Raw genomic sequence first — 16,992 nt, forward strand, 5'->3', positions numbered from 1 at the left:
ATAGACTCGGCTGGTGATAGCGTAGTTAAGGACTGCGAGCCTTATACGTGATGTAGATGATAGATGTAAACGTAGATAAGGACTGCGGACCTTATACGTAACGTAGATAAGGACTGCGGACCTTATACGTAATGTAGATAGGCGTCAGCACAGGAAAGGACTGTGGACCTTACACGTGCTATATTTCAGCATAGGAAAGGACTGTGAACCTTATACGTGCTGTATTTGTAGCATAGGGGAGGACTGCGGACCTCGTACGTGCTATGAATTAGGTTGCAACATAGGGAAGGACTGTGGACCTTGTACGTGTTGTGGATGTATTTCAGCATAGGAAAGGACTGTGAACCTTATACGTGCTGTATTTGTAGCATAGGGGAGGACTGCGGACCTCGTACGTGCTATGAATTAGGTTGCAACATAGGGAAGGACTGTGGACCTTGTACGTGTTGTGGATGTATTTCAGCATAGGAAAGGACTGTGAACCTTATACGTGCTGTATTTGTAGCATAGGGGAGGACTGCGGACCTCGTACGTGCTATGAATTAGGTTGCAACATAGGGAAGGACCGTGGACCTTGTACGTGTTGTGGATGTATTATGGTATAGGGAAGGACCGCGGACCTTGTACGTACCATAAATGGTGAACATAGGTAAGGACTGCGGACCTTTTACGTGTTCACGACCTTGAGTACAGGTATAGACGGTGGACTATGAACGTACTCTCGGTAGACTGAGGTTAGTGATTGTAGATATGTATGTATGTATGGTAGCAAGTATGTACGTAGAACAGAAGGGTAACTAGTGAAGTATGGATATGTATCTACGGATATGTATGTATGTGTATGTATTGTATGGCGTTCGATTAACTAGAACTCACTCAGCGTAGCTGACTTTTAGTATGCACGCAGGTGAGCTGATTATAGAGTCAGCATGAGGATGGCACATGGCATGGATTGAACGGCTGGCATCTGAAGAAAAAAAGAAAAGATGTTTTAAACATAAAGTTTTGTGTTATGGTATCAAAGAAAAGATTTAATGTTTTGTAACAAATGATTGATGTTTTATATTCCGCGAAAAGTTTTAATGAACTCTGATTTGTAAGAACTGTGTTTATGAGTAAATCCGACGCTAAAGTAAGGCTACCGGGTTCGGGGCCTTACAGAAATTATATGGATGAGATGGTTGTTAAACTTGGTATGCCACAATAAGTGAAATTCTTGTATTTTTGTCATGTTATTTGTAGAGATGATAACATTATCCACATAAATAAGTGCAACAATACAAGTTCCTTCCCTTTTGAATAAAAAACAATGAGTGATCGGCCTTTGTTTGCTTGAAACCGAGAAATTGCAGGGAGGTAGTAAATTTTTGGTACCAAACTCTTGATACTTGTTTAAGCCCATAGAGTGAATTTATTTTAGCTTACGAACTCAGTTGTTGTCTCGTTTTCCAAAGCCTTGAGGTATCTTTATGTACAAACTCAAGTAAGTCACCATGCAAGAAAGTGTTATATACATCTAGTTGATGGGTGTGCCACTCCCTTTTGATGCTATGGCTAGCAAACTTCGAACCATGACCAACTTCACAACAGGAGCAAAGGTAATTTTATGACAGTAAACACCTTCTATTTGTGTGAAGCCTTTCGCAACGAGTCACGCTTTTCTATTTCTCCACTCGGCTTGCACTTTATTTTGTACACCTACTTCGAGTCAATGGCTCGCTTCCCTTTTGGTAATTCTTTTAAATTCCAAGTCTTGTTTTTTTCAAGAACTTGGATTTCGGTCTTCGTATGGGTCTTGAACTGCTTGAGAAAAATATTGTGGCTCATCATTTGAGGTAATGGCCACTAAGAAAACTTAGTGAAAGTTAGTAAAATTATCATAAGAAACAAAATGTGCTCAAGGCCAGATGCAACATAATCATTGAGATAGGTCGTCTACTTGAGGTTGATGATCGGAGCGAGGGGATGCTTGCTCAAGGTTTATAGATGGGGGCAAATTCACATCATAATCATTGAGATAGGTCGTCTACTTCTAGTTCTTTTGGGTGGTTTAAAGTTTTCAAGGCCAGATGCAACATTCACATTTTCTGGAGTTGGGCTTGTACATCCTATGCTTGTGAGTTTGGGATGTCCACATTGTTTGTTCTTTCTAGATTTTGCATACGCATATCTTCTGTTTGTGGCCATGGAACATTTTCATTTTCCAAGGACTCATCTTGTTGCATATTGGGTTATTGAATATGTCACCATCCTTTTAAGCTTCACTTGTGGTATTTATAATTGGTTTTGTGGGTTGTGCAATTTGTTTAGTAGGCTCGGCTTCATCATCATCCCAATGCTTAGGCCAAACAAAAACTTATTCTTCATTTTTAGGTATATTGACTTTCATGAGAGGGAAAACATCCTCTATAAATTTTATATCTCTTGTTATAGTGATCTTTTGGCGTTGAAGATCATAGATCTTGTTGCCCTTTGTGCCCGACGGATAGCCGAAAAATATTTTGGGCCTCACTCTAACTTCAAACTTATCTCCTTTCGTTTCCGTGCTTTGGTAATACGTGAGACAACCAAAGACCTTAAAGTGTTCATATTCAGCTTTTTTGTTATATAATAATTCATAAGGTGTTTTGTTGTTGAGCGCATCGGAGGAAGTCGCTTTATGATGTGAGTGGTCGTTAGGACACACTCACCCCAAAACTGGCTTCAAATTCCAAGAGTTGTCGATGTTTTCGTTCCACAACATCATTTTGTTGTGGTGTATGTGGACAAGTTGTCTCTAATATGATCTCCTCCTTAGCATAAAATTTGAGCATGTTGTTGGAAGTAAATTCCACCCATTGTCACATCTAATCCTTTTAATATTCTTTTCAAAATGAACTTGCACCATTTTCTGAAAATGAATGAGGCAGGTGCTAGCTTCATACTTATGTTTAAGGAGATAAACCCATGTGGCTTGATTAGAGTCATCGACTATAGTAAGAAAATAGTTGGCTTTTGTGAAAGAAGGTAATCGACATTTGCCCCCATACATCACAATGTATAAGTTCAAAGCAATTACTAGTTTTTGTTGTACTAGTTGAAAAAGGCAGTCTAGAAAATTTCGCATTGTATGAGGATCGACGCAATTCTGGTAGAGGTAACCAATTCACGAACTCCGACGGGTTGTTGAGACTTCTCCGGCAAAATGAGGCGCCATTTGGGCCATGCATATTATATGATAACTACATATTGAGAACATTTATTTGTATATAATTATCACATTACATTTCTAATCATATCAAAAGGCAGAAACAAATATTTATTAATCGGCTATTTCTATATCTATGTTTTGACTTGAATCTTTGAGAATGTGTGACCCTTTTAAATAGCTACATGAGTATTTATTGGGCTATTTTTATCAGTTTCTTGTACTTTACACTTTCTGATTAACTCAGACATCTTGGTGGAGCTTTGGTGAGCATGTATGAACCGCATCCGCAACCGTGAGAAAAATCTTGTTTTCGCCAATCAAGTCAGGGAAACCCGACGCGTATAGCTTGTCTAACACTTGTTGGCCAGGATTCGCAAGAACAAGCTGTACGTATTTAAACCAAAATTTTATTATTATAAGTCCTATGTGACTATTAGACTATATGTCCTTGAGTATATTATTGCCCCGTAAAGTTTTACTTACTTGAACATCTCTCTTTTTTAGGCTCCGGTGTAACTCTTCGAAGGCATGGATTCCACTGGTGTCGATGTCAGTAACCGCTGCAGTTAAACAACAAGATATGAGAACTTTAGACAACTTAAATAACATGATTTCGAGATTCTTACGTGACAATTCGACTATCAAGAATTGAATCTTGGGCTGATATGTTGCTTTCAGATTTTCTTCTTCTTCAGTTAACCATCTTAATATCCTGCAATAAAGTACTGGTGTGTGAATATCTGACATGACATGAACTTAACACGAAATTCGTGGGCTTGGGTTAGTGTTGTGTTTAACTCGTGAATTTTTTAATAATTGTTAAAATCATCACAATAATCCAAGTTTGTGAAAAAGATTCACCTTTCTTTGATGTAATTCGAGTTCGAGAAATAAACAGCAGAATCAACGCGAACAATCAAAACACCTGGAATCTTATTCGCTTCCGGATACTGTCCAACATTCCGGTAAACTTCGGTCATTGGAATCTTTCCAAGAACTGCGGTTCGTGGGCGTGTAACTTGCAGAAGAATCTTAGCAAAAGATATCGCAACCTGAATCAACAAACCGTAAAAATGTTTCCAAACCGAGCTTAAAGATTCAACAAAACAGTTAAAACGGTTTAATTCTTACAGCAATCAGAAGACCCGTCTCAACTGAGTCAAAAACGACACCAAGAAACGCACCCAAACACGCGATAAAATCAAACTTATCAATCTTCCAGATCAAAATTGCAGCATCGATGTCGATTAGCCCAATAACAGCCGATATAATAATCGAAGCTAGGATCGCGTTTGGGGTGTATTTGAAAAGAGGTGTTAAGAATTTGACAGTTAATAATACTACCATGGACATCACAATATTCGAAACTGCGGTCTGGCATCCGGCCATATAGTTAACTGCAGACCGAGAGAACGAACCCGTTGCAATGTAGCATGATGTCATTGAGCCGACAACATTCATCGTCCCGAGTGCTACCATTTCTTTGTTTCCGTCTACTTTGTAATCTTTCATTGATGCAAATGTTCTTCCGATTGCAACGGCTTCCTGACAGATTAAGGAACAAGATTAGATGTCATTTATAGCCGAGTTTATTATCTATTATTCTTATTATTATTTGATATAAGGATAGTTGTTAAAATGTTATCAATATCATTAGTTGGTTAGATTTATCATTATATTTTCCATTGTAAATACTCTAAAATGATGTCCAAAGTTATTCAATATGCAAAAATATCATTCCACAAAATTGTTTTGTTTCTTTGAACTCTTTCACATGTGAAAAATGATTATCTTTTGGGCTAGAAACTAACCGTTAATGCGATCATGCCTGCCTCGACGCCGATTCTAAATCCTTTAAGTAGATTGTCACCAGAAAAATAGATTTTGTCAAGTGAGGGAGGGTTGATTCTTTCTTCAATCTTTCCTACCTGTCAAAACAAATTAGGAACATTAATTTTTGTTCACAGAGTTGGTGATTTTTGCTTGTAACAAATTATTTTTGTACAATTTGAAAAACTAAATCAAACAGTTTGACCATGAAAGTCAAAACCATGTTCTTACAATTGCAACACCTTCCTTGTTGGCATGGGTGATGTACACGAAGGAAGTCGATAAGATAACGGAGATCAAAGGTGCTATCGCGGGCACCCAAAAGAGTTTCGTGTTCTTCTTCCCCTGTTTCATGTGTATATTTAGAGACTTTGCATGAACGACTTTACTATGTTTAGCTAAATGGATTGTGTTCATGTTAACCCTACTAACTTTGTGTAGTTATTAAAAATGTGTATTCTATAATAAATTAAACTATTCGGGAATCGGGTATTTTTGTGTCAAAAAACTTTCAAGATAAATTGGCAAGGTATAAACATAACCGCTTACAAAAAAATATATATATGTAAATTTAGAATTTGAAAGTATTAAGATGTAAAAAAAATTAAATAATTTTTAGAGTCGTGCTCATGTCAACCTACGAATACACGTGTCATATTCGAGTTCATGGTGTGCCCAACAATATTTTTTGGTTCATCTTGTGTTTGGGTTTGACTAGCTAACCCACCAACACGACCCATTTAGTGGCCCTAATAACCACGATGCCTTACAATGTACTTGGCGACAAGTAAGAAAGCCAAGAAACTTGTTCCGATGACAATTGTCTGCCAGTTCCACTACAAAATGCAACAATTCTATTATTAATACAACCTTCACAAAACTTACATAGACAATGAGATTGAAGAACTCACCCCATGATGAGCGGATTTAAAGACCGACTTCATTACTGATATAACATCGGTCTCCTTCGTGAAATGTTCAGTGCTGATTCCAAGAAAGCCCTTGAGTTGTTGAAGGGAAATGGTGATCGCAGCCCCGCCCATAAAACCGACAACAGCCGCATGCGATAGAAAGTCTATCAAAAAACCCAATCTGATCATTTAAACCATTGTTAGAAACTAGATTAGGCTAGCTTAGAACACAATAGTCAGTAATGTTTATGCTAACTGATCTTATAACTTGTATAAGATTGGTTCATCTCACTGCTAAAGATCCAATATGTAGTGTGTGTACACACCAAAAACCATGACCGGCAAAGAGACAGGTACTTGTAATCCTAGTCATGCATCTGATTGTAAATCTGTGTCTTATACCCTACCTAATACCCGTGAGATATTTATCTGTGGAGTCAGAAGCGGACCTACCCTTTAGAGAGAGAGAGAGGGGGGGGACCCACCTTAATTTTATTTTTTAGTGTAATTCGTATGTGAAAAATCCCCGCAAAAAATGGTTTTCAGGTAATATAAAACAAAAGAAAGTATTTTCGGTTACCTAAGAACTCCAAGAGTAGCTTGAGTTATCCCAGCAAAAAATGTAGCTGTAAACATAAGCCTAAGATACTCATCCGTTTCGGTCTTCGGATCATATTCATTCCGAACAAGCGTCCCCAATAACAATGAAACCACGGCCACTGGCCCAATAGCTATATCACGCGAGCTACCCATAAATGCATAGATTAGAGGTGGTACAAAGCTCGAGTCTGCATAAGAGTCGAACGTCGAATTTCATACTCATCATTTCAACCATAAATAAATAAAGAATCACATACAGAACATAATGCACACAATTTGTTCTTGTGTTTGCAGTTGTGTGCACCATTATTAGTCTTAACAAGCAGAGCCGTCTCTAGAGACAGCGAAATGAAGCTAGGGCTTTAAGCCTCCACTTCCTAAGGCGTCCAATTTTAAAACAATGTTAATAATTATACATTTGGGATTTGGATGAATGTGTGTGATTTGAGCACCATTTAAACTGAATTAGGTCTAAGGAACTGCAGTACTTCTATGTTTCAAAAAATGATGACAACATCTTGATTTATTTGGAGAGAAAGCAAGATAACTTCTTTTTACAAAGGCCCCATTTTTAAAAATGATTTTAAGCCTCCGAAGAGGTTGAGTCGTCCCTGCTAACAGACCGAACTACAAACGTATGAAGGAAACACTTACATAATCCATATTGTGGCTTCAGATTTGCAAGTTTTGAATAACCAATATCCTGAAATAATAAAAATATATGTCTAATTAAACAAACAGATAAAGGCACTCAGTAAATTCTCACTCATAAAATAGGGTCTAACGAGGATAAGATGAAGGCGAATCTTTCCTCTATTACAGAAGATAGAAAAGCCGCTTTTAGTTAGAACCCGACTAAAAAAAATGGTATAATAAAGTATACAAAGTATTTGAAGTAATACAAAGTACCTGAGGAATACAAAGGCTAGCAATAGTGAGTCCAGCAATAAGATCACCTCTAAACTTCTTGATATTATAGTCTCTTCCCCATTCAAGAATTGGGAAAATCGCTTGTGCACCGAGGATGATCTTTCTTGATTTTGGCTGATCTTTGAAGGACCGCAACGGATCATCAGCAAAAAATGTTTCTTTCACTGTGGTTTTGAATTCCTTCAAGAGATTTGGCTTTGGAGGGGCACCAATCTGGTGAATGTAAGGTACACTCGGTGATTGACCGTCCGGAAGAATCTTCGGGTTCATGTCAAGATCTTTGTCGTCTTGAACAGGCATTTGTTCTGTTTTTTGACGATAAAAATCTGAACAAGTCGTCAAGTTCAAGAAAAACAAAGTATCATAATTTACGTCCTTATATAAATTTGTTAACCACCATGGATGGTTGATGCTTTTAAATTAAATAACAATACACTTTAAAAAAAACCATATAAAAACAATTAAAAAAGTAAATAATAAAGGGTAATATATTACGTTACCATTTACGGAAATCTAGCTCGAATTCCGTCCTTGTTCATGGCACCCACTTGTACCTAAATTGACTTCACTAGCGACGAATAAAATCCAAGCTACGATATTGTGACAAAAAAGGATACAAATTCAAGAGATTTGAAACTGTTAAATGGGTACATATGAGTCATGGGGTTTCTGGTTTCGATTAGATCGGATTGGACTATGTGTGGAAGCAAGAGATTTGGGACCAATGATTTAGAAAATGTCAAATATTGTAGGGACGAAATTAGCGACGATTTTTGATTTTTGGGTCAACGGATTAGATTGATGGAGACTATGGAATTGGAGTGGAAGTAGGGGTGAGCAAAAAACGGTTCGGAACCGTCAGAACCGGAACAAAACCGGTGCCTCAGAACCGCTAATGTGTGTACTGGTTCGGTTCTCGGTTCTCATAATTTGCATTAAACGGTTTCCGGTTCGGTTCCAGGTAAAACCGGCGGTTCTAGACTTGGAACCGAAGAACCGGAATATTCAAAACGTTTTAAATAAATACCAATCCCCAGAGTAACTTATTAACCGGCATCTATTCAATCATTTTTTAATTCAAATCTTCTTTCTTTACGTTCAAGAACTAACAACCATAGTCAATTTTGATTTAAGCTATCAAGGTAATTTAATATAAAATGATATGATCTTCCATTAATCTATCGTTGCTAATGATTTATTTAACTTCAACACTTAGATTTTAATAAAAAATATAACGGATGTCCATGTTCTAATCTAAATTAGTTTTACCGTGAAAGAAGACATACAATTGTATAAACTTGTTTTGCAATTTGCAAAGTTTGCATAACTCATTTGATAAATAAATGATCGAACCGGTTCTAGCCAGAACCGATTAGCGAGAACCGGATTTAGCGGTTCTGAAACCGAACCGGTTTGTTATAATAGGTTCCGGTTCCGGTTCCGGTTCTATTTTTCACTCATTTTCGGTTTCGGTTCGGTTCTCGCAGTTCTGAACCGTTACACAGCCCTAAGTGGAAGTCAGAGACAAAAAGTGCATAACGTGTTTTAAAACTTTAGAAATTGTGGTTTTGATTTGAAATTAATGAAAGTTAAGTATATCTTTATTATTATTATTATTATTATTATTATTATTATTATTAAAACTACATGTAACATGTATTTGAGTTCAACTTAATGCACTTGACCACTTGTTAAAAATGTATCATGGTTTTATACACAAAGTTTTGGTTGGACCTTCTTGTATGCTAGATTTCGTTATTACGGGCTTGGACTCGGTCAATATAAATTGAATGGTGGTTGTGTGGCCAACTGGCCGATGTGCACATGGAGGATGTGAAGGCTGCCGGTGGTTTTTAGTGTCGAATAAACTTTAGTTTTTTAGATTAGTGTCACTTAAGTTTCTAATTTTTACCCTTTAGCCTTTATATATAATTTAGTTCTTTAAAGCTTTGCCACCTTAATTTTAGGTATTTAACTTTTAGCCCCTTAACTTTGGTAATTAAACTTTTTTTTTCTTTCAGCTTTCGCAACAATAACTGGACAGAAATCATAATAAATTGAAACATTATTGACTCAATTTGAATTAAAATCAACAAACCACAGGGACTAAAATAGCTATTCTTTAGAAAATGTTGTAATGTCAAATTTTGGTTTGCGTCGACATGGGATTCAGGCCGGTTCGGATTGGAATTCGACTCGGCATGGATTTAGGTCAGAACGGTTTCGGGTCAGAACACGTTCATGTTGGGACGGGTTTCGTTCGTGGGTTTTGGCTCGACATGGGTTCGAGTCGTGACGACTTTTCGGTCAAATCGAGTTTTGAGTCGAAGCGAGTTTCGTCCCGACATGAAACCCGTGATAACTCGAAACTCGCTCTGACCCGAAACCCATCCTCAACCAAAACATGCACTGATATGAAACATGTCCCGACAAAATACCCGTCACGTCAGCCCGTTGTTATCCTTGAGGCGAACTAATCACCCAACATAGTTATCTCAATTCAAGTACCACCAACATGTATTTTAGTAGAACCATTTGGTGCTATGCGTGAGACCAACAATCCTGTTTTCCATTTTACCATGTCATACTATGAGTTTGTCCTCTTAGGAGCATAGTTCCCATTTCCCAACGTCTCTTTCAGCACCCAAGTGAAATTCCTCCACTACTAGGTAGACATCTCAAACCATGATAAATTCAAACCTACTAAATCCAATCCCAACTTACACTTGATGCCTCTAAGTGCATCGTACAATCCTGCGCATTGACGATTTCATCTCGATAGAGCCAGAGATTATCTGAATTAGAGGAATTGGACCATGCAAAAAAGAATCAACAACAAGCGATTACGCCTAACATATGTGTCCACACCTTGAGTAAGTGAATATGAGGAATAGGAGGTCTGGCATGTCCAAGGTTCTCTTTACACTATTAGTCTCAGTCCAACCCATATGTCTCTTTCTACTTTACGTTACAATCCAAGACACAATAATATAACAACATTGTCTTTAAACTATGATCCCATACGGTCACATACTAAGCAATAAATTCAAATACATGTTTAAACTATGTTCTAACTGTAACACCACAAATTTAAAATAACTCTATTGCAGAAAATAGGTACCAAAATTTTTCTTTTTGACAACCACATCATAACTAGGTTTCATTAAGCAAATACCTACACATTACACTTACAACGTTAGATTTTGTATTGAAAACAATACTTGACCAAGACATCTTATAAAATGGAAGTTTAACTTGAAGATGTGTGTTGAAACTCAATTTCGAGCACTTGATCCTAAACTTCCTTAAAACCATTCAGAAGCTTTCACTTTAATCCAACACAACACCATTAGTAAGTATAACAAGTGTATAAGAACATGTATATGCAATACATGCATGTCTCAATATCAAAACATGAAAACTTACAACTTTTAGCCAAACCAAATTAGTTTAAGTCATCCCATCATAACCTACGATGTTGTCATAGGGGTCAACGTAGAGGTAAGCTAGGATACGCTAACGAGCATAGGATTCAATGTAGATAAGTGAGATTTCACCATAGGACTCCAAGATCAGCATAGCGAACAACAAAATCGGACTAGCTACTTTGTTTGCAACTCAGATACCCATTTTTTGTTTTAAACATACCCATTCGATTCTAGGCTTCTCGCTCATAACAATTGAAGGTTAACATGCAATTCAAATCACAATCCAAATTAATCATCAACTTATTGTTACAACATGATATCTTAAATTGGAATAGACACAAGCGGATCAAAATAATATACAACTACCATGCTACCTAGTTTATTACCCACAAGTTAACAAATATTTATCACCTACAACCTGGTCATTTCTTTCTTTTTAACTAATTATCAGTTAACTATATGTTATTGAGCCAAATGAATTTGATTGGGCTTAATTAAATTGAATTGTGCTTTTCTTTTTGGGTTGGGCCTACTTACAGTAATATTGAGCTATTGTTGAGACAAGTCCAACGTTCCATCAGTGAACTAGTAGAGAGTAGAGACTACTAGATTCAGTTTTGGTTTTTTATTGAATTTTGACAGCAATATACATTTTTATTTTACAGGAAGCTGTTGCAGTTGGCAGGTCTTTTGCTACAGTCAAGGGGTATAATATGGATGGGAATAAAGAAATGATAGCTATGGGGTTTATGAATATTGCTGGCTCCATGTCTTCTTGCTATGTTGCCACAGGTACATTAATTAATTATTATTGCGAAACTGAACTGTGGCGTAACGGAAACATCCTAACTAACAGAAAAGGTAGAAAAGAAGGACAAAAATCAGTTAACTTATATGCTCTACTTCATTTCATTTGTTCAGGTTCATTTTCGCGTACTGCTGTTAACTTTTTTGCTGGCTGTCAAACCGCGGTTTCTAATGTAGTCATGGCCATCACCGTGCTCATAATGCTACAATTTTTAACGGGGCTATTGTATTACACTCCTGTTGCTATACTATCCTCGATTATCTTATCTGCACTCCCGGGATTAATAAACTATACCGAAGCTTATAATATCTGGAAAGTTGACAAACTCGACTTCTTGGCTTGTGCCGGAGCTTTCTTTGGTGTGTTATTTGCTTCGGTAGAGATGGGTCTTATGGTTGCGGTAAGCATTCATTACCTTTAAGTACTAAGCTAATTTCTATATATTTGTTTACTTTCAAAATAATTGTTGTATCTAGATGTTCTTAATTAGACAACTAAAGATATATCGATACCATGATGGCATGATGAAGATGAACACATTGGTACTTAAGAAATAGTTTTCCGTTAATCGAAATTAAGAAAGAACTTGATCACATGTTCTTTCTGAATCATCATAAAATTTGTTCCTTCTTGTGATGGCAAGTGGCAATCATATAGATCTAAGTAATATACATGTTAAACATATATATAGTCACGGTTTCTAAGAAATTTTTTCTAAAAACTAAAAAAGTTCATAAACCAAGAAGTTTAGGGCCTTAATGAATGTGACAGTCCACTTATTAAATAGAGTGAATACTGAAAATGTAGTTGTTTCCATGACCATACATAAACCATAATATATTATCTTCTGATTGTTGGATGCATAAATCATAATCAATGGGAATAAATAGTGTAGCACTGTATCCAAATAGACCAAGGTCCCCAATGAACGATAAAAAGTAAACAGTTTCCAAGTTGACCTGGGTTCCATCATTCAATATGCATTCATCTTTTCAAAAGAAAATCAGTTATGGTGTTTATTGTTTAATCAATGCCTTCTACTGGAGTATGGTCAACTCAAATCCTTTTTCTTAAAAAAAAACAAATAGCTACTAATTAATATATATCAAGAGTAAAGATTCAATTTATATATTTGATTAATATTTAATAATTGTGTGTTTTTTAATGACAGGCTGCTGTTTCATTTGCTAAGATAATTCTCAACGCCCTACGTCCTCGTGTGCAAGAACTAGGGAGGCTTCCGGGAACAGATATCTTCTGTGAAGTTGATCAGTATCCTGTCGCGCAAGCAGTTCCAGGCGTTCTAATAATTCGACTCAATTCTGGCTTGCTTTGCTTTACAAATGCAAATCCCCTCAGAGACAGGTATATATTTGATTTATGTGAAAAAAAAAACTCATAGATTAATGCTATATGATTTTGAGAAAAGCAACTAATTTAATATCCTCATTCAACTCAATTTATTTTGCATACATACATATAAGCAAATAAACAGCTTCAATAATTAATCCCAAACACCCCTCAAATGAAATCATTTTAAAATGGAACGAGAAAAGTTGTTTCTATAAGCAATCCTGATATCTGTTAGTACTAATCTTGGAATATCCTTTAGGATACTGAATTGGGTAGCCGAAGAGAACGGAAAAGAAGCAATAAAAAGACCAATCAATGGAATAATCCTTGACATGTCTAGTAAGTGAACTTCATCCATATTATATAACATTACTATATCTATGTTTCTTGATCAAAGCCTCCTGATTTGTTCATTGACTAATATTTCGGTAATTTTAGGTGTCACCAACATTGATTATGCCGGAACTCTAGCATTGGAAGAAATCAACAAGAAGTTGCTTTCAGGAGGCATCAAAGTAAGATTCTAATCACCAACTTCAACAATATTCTTTTACAGTGATTAAAGTGAGTTTATGTACCAAGCACAAGCCTTAATTAAGCCACTCCACTAATATTTACACAGTGAGTGATGCCTTAAAGAAAAATATAGGTGTTACTAACTTCAGTCACTATCGAATTAGATGCTTCACCTACAAATATAAAAGACTAGTTAAAGCTAACTACATACCCAAGAGAGATCATGAGGAGATGTTTGGACGTTTTGCCGCATTTTTATGAAAAAAAAAAAGCTTTAAATAACTCCAAATTTAGGATCATGTAATCACAACTTTTTAAAAGTATGATTAAAAATTTTAAAAAAATAATAATAGGAAACTTGTTTTCACCAAAGAAAATATATATATACATTTTCATTGTAAATTCTGGTGATATTTGGGATGACATTCTAACTATTGATGCAGTTAGCAATTGCCAGTCCAAGATGGCAAGTGATTCACAAGCTAAAGGTAGCAAAATTCGTAGATAAAGTTGGAAGAGACTGCATCTTCCTCACTGTTTGTGAAGCCGTCGATTCCTTTGTTGGTTCCAAGATCACTGGTCCTGGCAATTGTTGATCAACGCTTGTATCTATCCGGCTTCTAAAGAATGAGGCTGATCCCTAAACTCATCTAATATGTATGAATGGACTTCAATTATGTATAATATAATAGTTTGTGTTGTTTTCGCTTGATTGTTGAATAAATAAAACAAAACAATGGGTATCTTGAAGAGCCCCCCAAGTGTTCTTGATTATCATGAACCAGGTGCACTGTATTTCCCTTTTTGTGCAACATATAAAATAATATTATACAAAATGTAATGAAAAAGGCTTTGCCTACAGTTTGTATTTTTCCACTAGATTACATTATCTTTTTTTAGTGCCATAAAGTCATAGATTTGATTATTAGATAAACTCTAGCAGTATGGACATAATTATAGAGAAAGGGAACAAGCCATGCTTGGAAAACAAATCAATCAAGCCAAAGTTAATATTTCTGATTCTTTTGATTAAAAGTCCCCAATTCTATCGTTCTACAAAATATAGGACCGTTTGGAGCACCGCATCAATCAGTCTATCATTTGTCCCTTGAGTTTTATGCAGGAAAACAGCACACTATAAGGGAAAAAAGAAGTTAATCACCGACGCCACACTCATTGTTACGTTGTTAGCGACTTCTAACAGATAACCTAACCAAGAAAAGGAGACCAATACTTACGTATTAGATAGGAACTATCAAGCGTGTAGTCTGCATTTTGTTGTCTGCGTGAACATACTCTGATGGATTTTCTCTTGGTATTCTATCACCAACCTTAAGATTAGAATTCAGATGAAAATATTCTTGCACAGTATATTTGGATGTCTATAAGTGGGAACAAATTTTTGTCGCTAACTTTCGGATAATTATATTCCTTAACTTAGAGCATCCACAATGGTGGATGAGGAAATACAAACTGAACACGCCACATCAAATTTCCACTTATTCGCTTTCAAACACCAAAAACTCTTATTTTTCCTCCAACACTACATCTACTTTTTAACACCTCTGTATTCCACATAATCACATACTTTTATATTTTCTTTCTATAACTCAAATACTTTTATAATATTAATTAACTAAGGGGCCCACCTTTTTAATGTTCACATGCATTTAGAATTGTGAATGAATATTAACTGAACATCAACCTCCATTCTTCACTTGTCCAGTTCAAAAAAGTGGACATTGCCACATCAGAACTAAACAAAGCAATGGAGATGCTCTTAGACTTCTTAGGCATTTTTTCTGCCGCTTGTACTGATCCTACCACTGGCCTAAACACAATCCATGTAATTACACACCAAGTGTCTAATCCTTAACTAAACTAACTTGGGTAATTGGCACCATCCGGTGGCGTACTATAAACCATTTGTTGGATCAAACCCAAATCAATCACACAAAAACGAACGCATATCACATGCCTGTGTGATTAATGCTCATTCAAATGCTTAAACATAATTTATTCAAGTATGATTAACAAGTTCTTTAATCTAGATGTGCAATATAAATATTTCATTAGTTACATAGATATAACTTATATTAATTTATTGACTACCTTTGGGCACATATTATATATGTAAACTCCTACATATTGTCTTTACCCTAACTAAGCTAGCTATGGCACTAACACTTGCATTATATACTATAACTCGTCAAACAGTAATTAACACAGCCAAACAATAACACGTGAACAAATATGAACTCAACTCTCACAATTCGATAAAGTCTAGTGTCGAACACAAATGCTACACATCATAACCAGTGGCGGCCCAAGGTTTTAGGAGGCCACTATTAAGTTGGAGGCTTTTTCAAAAACTTTTTTTTATATAAACTCTCATCCTTTACCCGGGTTAGAGACCGTCATACCGACAACAATAAAGTTACACGTTTATAGTTGGCAGAGTTAAAAATTTTATTTTAAGTTATATCTTTTGTGTAAACAATATTTACATAAATTTATATTTCTAGCTTTCGATTTAACATTCAACTGTTAGTAATAATATTTAAGTATTCAACTAAAAGTTTTAATGTGCAATGCTTAACAAAGATTCTAAGAAATAAATAACAACAGATGATAAATTGGATTGTAATTACTAATTTGGACAAAATTTGGTGTTAGAATTGGCAATTAGCATATTAAAAAGACAGAATTACAAATTTTGTCCTTTAAAAAAAGCCAAAAACCGGTTCGTGTCCTTTTCTAAGTTTCCTTGCAGGCGGTGTACTTTAAACTTTTTTTTTCTACACGTTATGTCCTTTACGCTAACTGGGTTAGAAAAACACAGTTAAATGCCCTCACGTGAGGCGCATGTGAGGGCATTTTTGTCTTAAAAGGGCAAGGTCTTAAAAGTGTATTATTTTAAGAAAATAATAAACATTTTAGCATAAAGAAATCCCAAAAGAAGATAATTCTTTTATTGAAAATCTCAAAAATTACATCCTTTTTTGGAACTAAAAATTACATACTTTTATATGCGAGCGACCAGTGATGTAATCCACAATTGGTCAAAATACAAAAATATTTTAATCCAATTTGTTATATGCCGATAATTTGAAATTACGGATGTGTCTTAAAGGGAAGAAAACATAAAGATGAAATATAATTTATTGTATTAAATATTCTTTTTCTAAACTGTGATTTTATTTTTAAACTATCGCATGTATGACTTAAACTCAATACATCATCTTTCAAACATACGTGTTTAAAGACTTTTTATTTGTCAATGGACCACTACCCTATAGTATCGTATTAAATATATTTAATTGGTTAGCAAAGTATTAACATTAATTAATGAGTTAGTGATTAAATACTAAAAAATAGATGTCAAATGTTTTCACATACGAAAATATGTAATATATGTTTTTTTTT

The 16,992-nt window shown here is 35.5% G+C and overlaps 2 protein-coding genes across 2 annotated transcripts; one reads left to right on the plus strand and one right to left on the minus strand.

Moving 5' to 3' along the window:
* Nucleotides 1-3,172: 3,172 nt before the first annotated feature.
* LOC143542012 (sulfate transporter 1.3-like) lies at nt 3,173-8,278 on the minus strand. Its single transcript, XM_077034687.1, has 13 exons — nt 7,962-8,278; nt 7,441-7,787; nt 7,186-7,234; nt 6,512-6,719; nt 5,932-6,112; nt 5,791-5,856; nt 5,252-5,365; nt 5,002-5,118; nt 4,322-4,735; nt 4,052-4,242; nt 3,817-3,902; nt 3,674-3,750; nt 3,173-3,574 (listed from the first exon to the last, which is right to left on the minus strand). The coding sequence occupies exons 2-13, from the start codon at nt 7,759-7,761 to the stop codon at nt 3,431-3,433; spliced, it is 1,968 nt and encodes a 655-aa protein (XP_076890802.1). The 5' UTR covers nt 7,762-7,787; nt 7,962-8,278; the 3' UTR covers nt 3,173-3,430.
* Nucleotides 8,279-12,173: 3,895 nt separating this feature from the next.
* LOC143542036 (low affinity sulfate transporter 3-like) lies at nt 12,174-14,466 on the plus strand. Its single transcript, XM_077034708.1, has 5 exons — nt 12,174-12,239; nt 12,869-13,062; nt 13,310-13,389; nt 13,489-13,565; nt 14,010-14,466. The coding sequence occupies exons 1-5, from the start codon at nt 12,174-12,176 to the stop codon at nt 14,160-14,162; spliced, it is 570 nt and encodes a 189-aa protein (XP_076890823.1). The 3' UTR covers nt 14,163-14,466.
* The last annotated feature ends 2,526 nt before the right edge of the window (nt 14,467-16,992 follow it).

This window comes from Bidens hawaiensis, unplaced genomic scaffold (assembly GCF_021521415.1).
Source record: "Bidens hawaiensis isolate Kalapana, Puna unplaced genomic scaffold, B.hawaiensis_p1.1 tig00012729_1, whole genome shotgun sequence".
Taxonomy (NCBI): domain Eukaryota; kingdom Viridiplantae; phylum Streptophyta; class Magnoliopsida; order Asterales; family Asteraceae; genus Bidens; species Bidens hawaiensis.